At 43.5% G+C, this 12,122-nt stretch overlaps 1 protein-coding gene across 6 annotated transcripts in view; it reads left to right on the forward strand.

Moving 5' to 3' along the window:
• The window catches only part of pcnt (pericentrin), a 34,148-nt gene extending 23,187 nt beyond the window's left edge, over positions 1-10,961 (forward strand). For 5 of the 6 annotated variants that reach the window (XM_037125577.1, XM_037125578.1, XM_037125579.1 and 2 more), the window contains 22 exons: positions 67-303; positions 407-580; positions 688-840; positions 1,169-1,348; positions 1,461-2,489; positions 3,784-3,954; positions 4,113-4,302; positions 4,397-4,731; positions 4,847-4,949; positions 5,128-5,300; positions 5,388-5,663; positions 5,770-5,921; positions 6,109-6,238; positions 6,590-7,381; positions 7,502-7,690; positions 7,776-7,994; positions 8,181-8,407; positions 8,492-8,571; positions 8,662-8,803; positions 8,891-9,018; positions 9,724-9,873; positions 10,487-10,961. In XM_037125577.1, coding sequence (XP_036981472.1) covers positions 67-303; positions 407-580; positions 688-840; positions 1,169-1,348; positions 1,461-2,489; positions 3,784-3,954; positions 4,113-4,302; positions 4,397-4,731; positions 4,847-4,949; positions 5,128-5,300; positions 5,388-5,663; positions 5,770-5,921; positions 6,109-6,238; positions 6,590-7,381; positions 7,502-7,690; positions 7,776-7,994; positions 8,181-8,407; positions 8,492-8,571; positions 8,662-8,803; positions 8,891-9,018; positions 9,724-9,873; positions 10,487-10,530 — 5,274 coding nt within the window. In that variant the 3' untranslated portion in view covers positions 10,531-10,961. The remainder of the gene's footprint in view (positions 1-66; positions 304-406; positions 581-687; positions 841-1,168; positions 1,349-1,460; positions 2,490-3,783; positions 3,955-4,112; positions 4,303-4,396; positions 4,732-4,846; positions 4,950-5,127; positions 5,301-5,387; positions 5,664-5,769; positions 5,922-6,108; positions 6,239-6,589; positions 7,382-7,501; positions 7,691-7,775; positions 7,995-8,180; positions 8,408-8,491; positions 8,572-8,661; positions 8,804-8,890; positions 9,019-9,723; positions 9,874-10,486) is intronic. The other variant, XM_037125581.1, reaches the window with a different exon arrangement.
• Positions 10,962-12,122: the final 1,161 nt, after the last annotated feature.

A 12,122-nucleotide genomic window follows, 5' to 3' on the forward strand; every position in this document is an offset into this window, starting at 1 on the left:
TTTCTGCTTGCTAAAAACGCTAGAAACGTGTTATACCAAAACGGTTTTCCCTCTGTGTCTCTGCAGGTGGAGAGTCTACAAGCTATCATTAAAGACAAGACAGAGGACCACACCGCTTTGCTTGCAGCCAGCCAGCAAGCCCAGCGCGACCTTGCCGAACGCAATGAAGAGATAGACAAGCTAGCCGGGCGAATCAGAGAGCTAGAGCAAGCGCTGCTTAACAGTGCGGAGAGCAACAGGTCTGTCAGTCAACTGGAACAAGAGCTCCACAGAGTGAAGTTGAGAGAACAGGAGCTCACACAAGTAAGAAAATACACACTTAAAACTGTCCTATGTCAATATGAAATTGCTATATTGAAAGTGTGCACCAGAGCGTTCTTTCTCTCATAAATTTACTTTTTGTCAGGATAAGGAGGCATTGGAGCAACAGCAGCTGGCTAGCAGGCTCCAGATCTCCGCACTGCAGTCCAAACTAGATGAGACAAGACACTGTTACCATGACAACACGCGTGACCCCACCCAGGAGCTGAGGGATGCCCTGAACGCCGCTCAGGAGAGCCTGCAAAGCAAAGAGCAAGAGGTCTGTGGGAGTTTATGAAAAGTAGCATGTATAACTTTGGTGCAGTCATAGAGCTTTGAATATATATTTGTTAGACTTATTTAATAAGAAATGTTTCTGTCTTCTAGGTCGAATTCCTGCAACGCCAACTGGACAATGTGCAGAGGGACTTTAGCATCAAAGAAGTTGAACTAAAACACCTCACACTACAGCTAGAGCTGCTGACCAATCAAAATGCAGCCCATGTGAATGAGCTCCAGGAACAGATTGCTGCCCTAAAGGTAGGTTTTACTTTGTCTTCATACCACATTGTTTTCTAGCATATTATGCTTCTTAATAAGTTAGAGTTGTATATGGACATCAGCGCAAAATAACAAGTTTCCTGTTCTACTGGAAGAATGTTGATTGACATTAAGCACTCCCTGAAAAAGTAAATAACCTAGTGTGGGCCAGGTGTGCAATGTTTATGAATATATCTGACAAGTGTACAAAATGGATTATTTAAGTTGCATCTTTCAGAGTTGAAATTTAAGTATGCATCATTAAACTGCATGAGAGACTTTAAAATACACGTTATAACTGGACTGGTGTGTACATGTCTGCTTGCAGGAGAATGTGTCTGCTCTCACCATACTCAAGGAGGAGAACAAGGAGCAACGGGAGGTGGAGGCTCCAGAGGAAGAGGCCCTCCCCTCAGCATTACTCCAGGAGAAGAATCAGGAGATCGACCACCTCAACAATGAGATCCAGAGACTGGAACAGGAGTTGGAGAACTCCAGGGACACCAAGGTCAGAATAAGTACAAACAGAATACATGTTGACACTGTGGAAGTTCACATAGTTGATGAGGCCACAGTGAAAAATGTTATTGTTTAATTGTTTGGATCTTTCTGACAAACAGGTTTTGGAGGCTGAGCTTGAGGACCTGCATTCACAAGTGGAGCACCTTCAGTCTGAAATCATGAGAGTGCGTGAGGACAAACAGGAAGAAGAGGAGCGCCTTCATGAGGTCATTAGCACGCTGCAGGCAGAGCTTGCCACCTTAGGCCCTAACCTGCACGAAGTGAGCGACTCTCAGGACGGCGACAGCATCAACCCCTCGCCAGCTCCAAGCCCAGAACCTCACCACTACAACACCATCCAGGAACAAGAGAAGAGGGGCGGGCCGAACAGCCTGAAGCAAGAGCTCAGTCTGACTCATTCGACTTCATCTCATTCTGTTCGATCTCGTCTGAAGGCCCTTCAGAGTCAGCTGGAGACGGTGGTGGCAGAGAAAGAAGGGCTGGAGCGCTTACTGCTCACCCAGGAGGAAGAGTACAGAGGACATGGGGAGGAGTTTGGAAAGAGGCTGAAAGCTGAGCGGGAGAGGGCAGATAAACTTCAAGATCTCCTCACCGATAAAGAAGCCGAGCTGGAGGAGGTCAAAACCCAGATAGAAGAGGAGAGGGCGAAGAAGAAATTATCTGAAGAGGAGATTGACAGTTGCAGAATTAAAGCTGAGGAGGTGAGCGCCATGCAAGAGAAGAACGCCCACCTCAGCTCTCTGATTGCAGAACTCCAAGAGAAACAACAGGGGAGCGTAACAGAGATCCAGACTCTAAAAACAAAGGAGCAGGAGATGAAAATAGAAATGGAGGTCCTCCGAGAAACCAGTCTCACTCTTGAGAGACAGGTCCAGGAGGTAAGAGCCGAAGTGGTGGACATGGAGGAGCTGGTTGCCGAGGAAAGGACGAAGACTAAAACCCTTGAGATTGTAAAGGGAGAGCTTTTTGCTGAAAGGGAGGCGCTGAGGAGGAGGGAAGGGCAACTCCAGGAAGAAATTGAAAGGCTCAGGCAGGAAGTGATTTCACTGAGAGCTTGTATCCAGGACCTGATGGTTCAGCACAATGAGAGAGAAACCAGTCAAGAAGAGGCTCAAAAAGAAGTGCTGGTGAGTGTCAGTTCAAAGGTTAACAGTTGTTGTCACTGTTAAAAGCACAAACAAATGTAAACCAAAACCACAACATTGCAACCTCACCATTTTCCAGTTGAATGATGCCTCTTTAGTAAAGGTACTACATATCTAGAAAATCTAAGTACAGAGCACTCCCCCAAGATTTGTGTTAAAATGTTGGTTTACATAATTGTTTGACTGCAATGCTGTGTTTAGATCTTCTTAACCTGCCAGTGTGAGCAGCAGATGTTTGTGAACACACCGTCTGTTTCAACCACCCATCGAACTAGCAAAATCCCCCAGACTCGCGAAACGGTTATGACTAATTCTAAATCATTCATGTCTTCTTTTAAAAGAAGACATTCATGTCTTCTTTTAAATTCAGTGTTGAATACAATACATGAAGTTGTTTTTTTCCTTTTGTGAGATGTGACAGTATGCCGAGGGATCGTTGTACCTTTCTGTTTGTTTTCGTACACACTGATCCAACTGATTTAATCATTTACACTAAATTAATTAGACAACATTTTATTGACAATTTGGTGGCAGTCTGAGTTTTAACTCAACAATATAATTCAGATAACTTGGATAAACCTGCTTCAACAGGCCCCATATCTGCAGAGGAAATACCTCGCTGCTGCTCTGTTGCTAACAGCTGTACCAGCAGCTGCAGGCAAGACCACATCTGGTCACAGTTAACTGCCATAACACGTCATCACAGCGTCAGTCCCGAGACGGCAGAATCTTACTAACACAGAGGAAGTGACATTAAAATGAGGAAGCAGGAGGAAAATCTTTGTTAGCCGTTGTTTTTTAAAGCTCTGATGCACTTTATTTTTCATTCCTTTACGTCCTTCATGGCAGGATGCGGTAAGAAGAAGTTGTGGTTCTTACAATCCAGGAATGCGTAGAGGCTTTAGGGCATATGTTCGGCTGCTGCACGTCTTTGTAATCTGATCTGTTTAAATGAGTTCATAGTTGTTTTTAGCAAATGTAGCCATTGTTATACGTTACTTAAGAGGTATCGAGCAGTAAACCTAAAAGACTGCATCAGATTTAAAAACCTATCACATGTTCTTCGTTAAATTTCTGTTTAGGCCGCAGAGCAAGTTATTTTATGCTGCTCTTGTGCAAACAGTAGCAGGAGATTTTTTTTTCCAGAGTAAAGGAAACTTGAGAACAAATCCAAACGAAAATGTGATATGTGCATGCAGCGTTTTGAATTTAAGTCTAGCTATTCAAGCTCTATGTTGATTCTAGCTGCTTAACAGAATGTGTCTCTTCCTTTCAGACCCATGCTGAGGTCACCCTGGCTAAAGCAGACACTGCCTTAAGACAGAAGGAGGCTGAGCTCGCCAAACTGAGATTAGAGCATCAGACTCTGCAGGCGGAGCTGACTGCGGTGAAACAGGGTTTGAGTACCAGCACTGAAAGAGCTGAAAAACTACACGAGGAAGGACAGGTGGGAATATTAGACAGCTAAGTACAGAAAATCATATATAAGTTGTGTTTTTACTGTAGAGATCCAATGTTTGTTGTGAGATTTGAAATTGTGGCAGTGCTGGATTAATTCTGTGAATGACAGCTGGGTTTTAATGTCACATATTTCTGCCCTGTCAGACCAAAGAGCGTGCCCTGGTCGACCTGGAGACTGATAACCAGCAGCTAAAGGCAGAGCTTCGAGCTCTACAAGAAGACCTGGCTGTACAGGAAGAGGAACTGGCCTATCAGAAGAGAGAACTACAGCAGCTCAGACAACACTGTCACGAGCAGGACACACACCCTCAAAAACAAGGATACCCACAGAGGGGTGAGAACTAAATATTGCTTCAAACATGCAAGATTATGGCATAACAACAGAAAGTGTTCTCATAATGACATTTTTTATTTCCTTCATCTCTCAGATATTTCTCACAGAGCTTTTGAGGAGGCTGTAACCATCTCTCGTGATGAAGCCTCTCTGAGCTCTCCAGAGGTTTTAAGGAGACTCGAATGCTCCGAGGACAGAATCCCAGAGCAATTCCACACCTCTGTTCTCGGCTCTCGTCTCTCTGAGATCAGCGCTCTGAACAGCACGGGCCTGGATCTTCCCCACATCAAGACCTCTCCCAGAGTTGTGATGGAGTCCCCACACTCCAGGACCATCACACCAGATCCAGTCACACAGAGTACCCACTCCCCAGGCTCTGTGTCAGTCTCTGACAACTTCTCCATGCTTGACTCACTGGACACTGACCGAGTATGTGGTCTATCAGTTCCATAAATGCTACTGTTTTTGGCATTTTGTAAGAACGTTTTTGTCTTTTCTTTTGTTCATATGTGGTTAAATATCCCATCAAACCTTTATTTCGTAGGTGCGTGAACTGGAAGGACTTGACATAACGGCACCTCCATCTCCTCTTGACTCCACCTCCTCCATGTCAGCACCAGAATGGGCCAGTGATGGATATGGCAGCAGTGAGTATTTCCACACTGAGCTCGACTGTTGTCTGTGAATACTTTCATGGTATTGACCTTGGCTACATAGATTATACTTGTGTCTTGTTTCAGTCTTTTTCTGAACTTTGACAATACAAAAAAGTAGACTGTCACCAGATCTTTCTAATTAACCTTTTTCTGATCTCTTGTGCGTCAGATGTGAGTTCAGAATTGGGTGCAAGGCTGCGAGTGGAGCTGGAACAGACTGAAAGGCTGGATGCTCAGTTTGTTGAGTATCTCCGCTGCCGAGGAATTAACCCCACAGCTAACACAGATAGTGCTGCGGGCAGTATGAGTTACAGTGATGACCTGTTGTCACCTGAGCTTCAGGTATGCTTTATTTATATTTAGCAGTGATTATGTTTATTTGACAGCAGCTTGATTTCACTCAGTTTCTTTTTCTCGGTCTTTTCACAGGGTCTGTTGAAGAAAGTGTATCAAGAAAGCTGCCGGATTCTCACCTTGTCCCAGCGTCGTACCACTTCCTCAACCCATCCTCACCTCTCGGACTTGAAGGCCTTCTCGTTGAGTCAGACACAGCACCATTCTGAAGAACGCTCCAACCTACTGGACCAAGCGGACAAATCATCCTCCAACCCTCCCATGAGCTGGCAGCAGGAGAAGAGAGCACTGCAGGAGACTGTGATTGCTCTCCGAGAGCTGCTCTGTCGGATGGCCCAGAGACACACACAAGTGAGTTTCTGTGATTTCAAAAGACTTTCCATTCCCCTAGTTAAATTGTTATTTATATTGGTTGTATTCATTTTCTAAGCTGATCACTTTCTCCTTTCTCTCTCAGACTGAATACAGAGGCGATGATGAGTGGCACAGAGATCAGCTTAGTGTACAAGTTGAAGCCCACCTGAGGGCCGAGCTTGAGGAGAGCCAGAAACAACTGAAATGTGCTCATGATGCTCAGCAAGAGCAAAAGAACAAAATACAGTCACTGAGGTATTCTAGCACACCTTCTCCACAACTTAACATGTTATACAAAAACACAGTCTATTGTCAATCATTGGGTGAAATCAGCTATTTGTTCTTTCATCACTATCTTTCTGTCACACACACACAAACATGCTTTCATACAAGACAACCGAAAGTAATAAAAAAAGTAACAATAGGATTGTGCTTTCCTCAGGCTGGCTGTGGAAGAGGGTGAAGAAGCTATGAGAAGGGAGCAGACCAGAGTCCAGGAGCTTCAACAACAACTGGAACAGGAGAGAGCTCTGAGTCTTCGTAAGGACCGAGAGGAGGACGAAAGGAGAGGGGTAAGATGAGGACTAAAAAACTTGATATATCACAAAAGCTGGCATGCAGTTGGTAAAGTAATAGCCAGAGGCCAGCAAAAACTGGTATTACCTGTAGCAGATAGGTTACCCTCAAGAGATCCTAACATTTCATGTTTCTTCATATTAAAAGCCTACTAATAATTGCAGATGGCAAGATTTTTAATGTGAAATCTTCTGAAGAAATGTGGGCTTGATTCTTTGCTATTGTGTACCATGATGCTTCCACAGTGTTTCCACTGAGTTTTTAAGACCAAACAATGTGAGGAATCCAGAGCGTGTAACCAGAGTGTTTGTGAACTCTGAAAGATGACCGTCCTCTTTCCTCTCCAGGCGTTGCAAATATCTTTTGAGCAGCACAGGTCAGAGGTCATGGCTCTGAAGGGTCAGGTGGAGCAGGAGAGAGTGGCCTGCAGCAACCTCAAACAGGAGCTCCAGATTGAACGGTCCCGCAGTGAGCTGTTAGAGAAGCGTGTAGACGACACTCAGAAGGAGCTCGAAGATGAACGCCAACTCTCTGCTCACCAAAAAGAGCTCAACTTGCAAGAAAAGGCTCGTCTTGAGCGCCTGCTTACCGAAGCAGAATCCCGCTCAGCAGAAATTCACTCTAAGCTCGCAGATGCTCACAGGAGGCTCGATGAAGAGAGAGACCGTTGCTCTAAGCAGGTGGACGAACTCAACCACAGACACGAGGCGGATGCAGCCAGAGATCGGAAGTTCATCTCCGACATGCGCACCCAGCTAGAGCAGGAGCGAAGGCAGGGGGAGGAGCTTGCATCTGTGATGGACAGACTGAGGGCTGAGCTACTGCAGAGCAAAAGGAAATGGGAAGAGGAGGAGAGAACGAGGAGGGAGGAGCTGCAGAGGGAGCAGGAGGCCGCCTCCCGACATCGCGTAGCTATGGAGACCTTGAAGGAGCAGAAACAAGACGCGAGCCATGCTTTGGATGTGGAGCGAGAGCGGTCCAGACGCCAAGGGGTGGAGCTAGCAGAGCTGAAGGAGAGGGTGCGACTTCTGAAGGACAAAGAGAGGGAGAGGGAGGAGCAGTGGGAGCGGGAGATGAGGAAGGCGAGGCAAGAGCAGATGGAGAGGGAGAGACGACAGGAGAGGACCAACAACAAACTGGTAAAATATCACAAACCTAGTTCCTACATTTCTTTCTATACCCACTACTTTTCCCCATGTTTTTGCATATATTAAGATAAATTTGAATATGCAAACACGCTGCTTTATTTCTGACTTTAGTGCGAGTTGGAGTTGTTGAGGCAACAGGACCAGCAACGCATGCAAGAACTGCAGCACACTCTGGCAGAGCTGGAGAGAGAGGAGAGAGAGATGGCTGCTCAGAGGCTGTCTGGACAAACCCCAGGGCAGCAACACAAGGCGACACCTTCACAGCATCTCCAGGCAGGCAGCACACAACAAAACCAGCAGGTACACAAGTTGTTATCACAAAGTGCTATCATCACAGTTTGATGCATGTAAAGCTGTAAACTTTAAAGTTCTTTTCTCATCGTAGATGGGGTCCATGCTGTCATCATCCAATTTGCTGGAAACGTTGTTGAAGGAGAACTCTGAGCTGACCGAGCGTGTGACATCACTGAGTCAGGAGAGAGCCACCCTCAAACACAGACTCACCTGCCTGGAGCGAGAGCTGCGGCGCACAGAGGATGAGCTCACCAAGGTCACGGCAGAAACTGAAAACAGACCCATCTATGATATGACCAGCAACAGTAAGGTCAGTAGAAGACGTGTTCACTTGCACAATTTTGTTGTAAGAGAAATGAATGACATTGCTTTCAACAGCTTTCCATGAAACGTTTTTATGAGATTAATTACTGCAGTAGATTCTGTGCTGGCACACCACCCTAATAGATTTGGTCTTTTGTAAGAAATAACCTACCCTCTGTTTATTGGCTTGCAGGTGCAACGTTTGTATGAGCGTTACCTGCGCGCTGAGAGCTTCAGGAAAGCTCTGGTATATCAGAAACGTTACCTGCTATTGCTGCTGGGAGGTTTCCAGGAGTGTGAACAGGCCACGCTTTGTCTCATCGCTCATATTGGGGCCCGGCCATCTCCCCCACTCTCCTCCCAGCGCAGACCCCTCGGAAGATTTAGGGCAGCTGTAAGAGTTGTCATTGCTGTCTCAAGGTAGGGAGTATACAGGTTGCAAAGATGTTAAAGTTTCCTATGACCTTGTATATTGATAAAACTGATCACACACTGTTTTTTCAGAATGAGATTCCTGACCAGGAAATGGCAAAGAGCGATCAGAAGGTTGTCTGTGTCTGGGACTATCAATGGGCACTCTTCAGGTTGGCTCAGTGAACACAGTATATGATCGTGTGCATCACCTGACTGTGTGTGTATGAGGTTGGATTTTTAAATCTAAATCTCTCTTCTAGGACCTAAAGTTGAAGTTTTGAGGCAACAACAACCAAGATTAAATTCTGCCTCACCGCCAAACAGAGACAGCAGCGGCGTCCACCGAGACACAGTGTCAGCCCTCGTCCCACCCACTAAATCACCCTTCAGGTTACACCACAGGTTTGTTACCTCCTTCTTAGGAAAGACTAATCAAATTTAAAGAAATTAAAGTCATTTTTTCTGACTGAGCTTTTCTTCTTTCCACAGGTCGTACTCCAGCACTAGTCAGGCCTCGGCACATTCAGGAGGAACATCTCAGGATCCAGAGCGATCGCTCACTGAGTATATTCACCATTTAGAGAAAGTCCAGCAGCGGCTGGTTGGAGCCAGGCAAGGTGAGCATCATCAATTACAAGTGGGGTGAAACGGGTGAAATTCGGGTCAAAAACTTGAGTTGAATAAAATCCATGGTGGAAAAAAATTTTTGTGCAAACCAGAAACACTGGGTGTACTGTCAACACGAAGTCCATTCATCTGTTAAGGATTGGGGAACCGTCACTTCCTGGCTTTCATTGATTTCACTTAAACTTACATGTTTGTTTTGAGCTTTGTGCACTTAGATCATAATTAACACTGGTGGTGGTACCCACACGTCAGGGCTTCTCACTCTGACAAATGATCAATCATTATCACAACTTCTTGGGATCTGAATGCCTTATTAGAATTAAAGCGACTGATATCACACTGGGAGATGTTACATGGCACTGGGTTAATGTTGTACAGCTCCTATGGGATCCCTATCTGCCATGTCTCTCGGCCAAGTCATGCAAGAATTTAGACAATGAATGACTAATCTGACATGGTGACAGTATTAAAAAACAACAATATTGTGTAGTCTGATCCCAGTATTGGGTGTCTGTCTCCTAATTTGGTCGCTCGTTTTCCAGGAAGTGTTTTGCATTCATCTAAGAAAATGCTGTGATGCTGGTTAGAGTTCAGTACAATACCATTTATTGATTGGCGGCCTTCAAAAACTTCCTGCAAAACAGCATGTTATTAAATCCCACAAAACCTGTGTGCTCTATCATCTCCCAACCTAGTAAGCAAGACTGGTTTAGCCCCCAAAGAGGAAAGGAGGATACAGTCAGCCTGTTCCCCTGATATGATTGGTTATCGGCAGCGCTGGCTGCAGGAGAATAGCACGTGGCTGTACCTGAGCTGCTTGTCGCCCCTTTACCTGAACGGTCCAGGTGAGTGTGAGTGTAACATACTCACTCCGCCCAACGATAAAGCAGCACAATGCACCTCTTGGGATGGGCACTGCTTTGTCACACGGCACACAAAATGGTGACACTCTAGTCTCCAATATAAATGCCTGCAGGTTTCTGATTCATGTTCATTCATGTTAAAGCCTAAAGCATGTGAGAATTATAACTTTTTACATAGATTTTAATTTAGCTTGATGTTTAAAGAAGTTACCTTGTCATGAAGGTCATTCAGTTCTCTGAAACTGGCAAATACGTCAACCTCAAGCTCATTCTCTGTTGTGAATTACCTACAAAGTTTGTTTTAGCAATACAGATGTGAAGTGAACCTGGTTGTCTTCATGGTAGAAAAGGTCTTAGTTTAATCTAATGATGAGGGAGATTCTGCTGACATGCCTTTACATGACTTCATATTTACTGTTGTGTTAGATTGCTTAAGGTGTTCAGGCTGTTGGCAGTTGTTGCAGATATTCACCAACGAATGATGCAAAATGCAGAGTTGTCTTAATACCAGCTCTAAAGTGTATTATGTTATCAAGATCTGCCAGAAAGATTTCCTCCACCTTCTCTGATGTTTTGTGTTTGTGTGTCCCTTCAGGTTCATCTGTTCTCCAGCCCGATCCAAAGTTGTTTGAACACTGAAAGAATGAATGTCTGCATATCAGAACTGTCCACGCCTTACATGTGTAGAAATCTGTAGAAAGAAATATATCACACGTGCTGAATTATTTGATGACATGTGATTTTTAGAATAATATAAATTATTTTTCAATGTTTTCTATTGTAAGTTTTCTATTCTCTGTACTTGAGTATTTTGAAGGTCCCTCTTGGATTGTTGCTTTTCATTATTTTAAATGTTTAATTTTCTACTAATGTTTTTTACCCTTTTGAGCTGCTGTAAATAATAGGACTGATTCATTGTACATGTGTCCCAATTTGCACTGGTTTTATATTGAAAATCCATCACGCACATAGCTAGTGTGTTTTTGCATAAAGGTGGATCATATGTGTTTTTGTATTATCTATGTTTCTACCATAAAGTTGATAAATATTTTAAATGTGTGCAAACAAACCAGACTGGGTTTTATTTTTTGGCTGCCCTCTTCAGTCAGGAATATCATGGGGTATCTGTCATTTTTGCATGATGATACTAATTATTTATTTATTCAACTTTATTAAAGTCAATTGAGTTTGACTAAATTCAGAAGTCATAATGTCTAAGGGGGTGTTTTGCACAGTGTATGGGATCAACCCACTGAACATAAATTGTCTTTTAATATGATATCCTGTAAACTATAACAAAATATCTGCAGAACAGAACTACAGACACTAAACAATGAACGGGCTCATTCAGATCAATCACAGATTTTGACATTTGAAGTTTAGATATAAACACTTTTTCTCTGTTTTGTTTGCATTAATGGAACAATTTCTTTCTAAATGATAAACCTCTTAATGCCTTTGTGATTCTTTATGCATGTAATAACTCTTGATTAGTCCGTCCTTTTCGTACGTCCGTTTAAGTGAATTTTTGGTAAAAAAAAAAATTCCACCAAGAGAAGTACACGTGCACAGTGCACAAAAGGCATTAGAAAAGTAAAAATACTTGTATGTCAGATTTTAAGATATTAAAGGACAAGTTCACCCCCCCCCAGGAAACTGGAAATAAACATTAAAATGGGCTCCAAACAATGTGTATGTCATAATCCTAGTCTCTGAAAGCCTAGGTATCCCAAATTGAAACCCTTTTTAAAACTCTTTGAGTGTACCCTTTCTGAAGTGCATAAACTTGACACTTCAAGGATGCAAATATTTTTCAAATCAATTTTGGGATCTCAGGGCTTCTGTAGACTTTGATTACGGCAGATGAGCTGTATGAAAGCCATTTTAGATTTTCTTTCAGTTTTAAAACAGTTCTCCACCTGCCATCCTTATTTAGGAGACTGCTGCAGAGCTTTTCAGCTGTGAAGCTCCAGGAGGTCATGAGTAAAGCTTCATTTTTGGGTGAAGTTATCCATTAAGTTGACGGGTAAATCTGATCTAGAAGGTCACGTTTTTTACTTTGATTTTTAGATATTTGACTATTTCATAATTTTCATATTTTTTCTATAAATCTTTTTACTGATTTTTGCTTTTATTTATTTATTTTAATTGGTACGCTGTGATTACACTTTTTTTTGCTTGTTTCAAACAGTCAATTGATTCCTAAACAATTAAGACCCCTCCTCACCTTT

This window comes from Acanthopagrus latus, chromosome 16 (assembly GCF_904848185.1).
Source record: "Acanthopagrus latus isolate v.2019 chromosome 16, fAcaLat1.1, whole genome shotgun sequence".
Lineage (NCBI taxonomy): Eukaryota > Metazoa > Chordata > Actinopteri > Spariformes > Sparidae > Acanthopagrus > Acanthopagrus latus.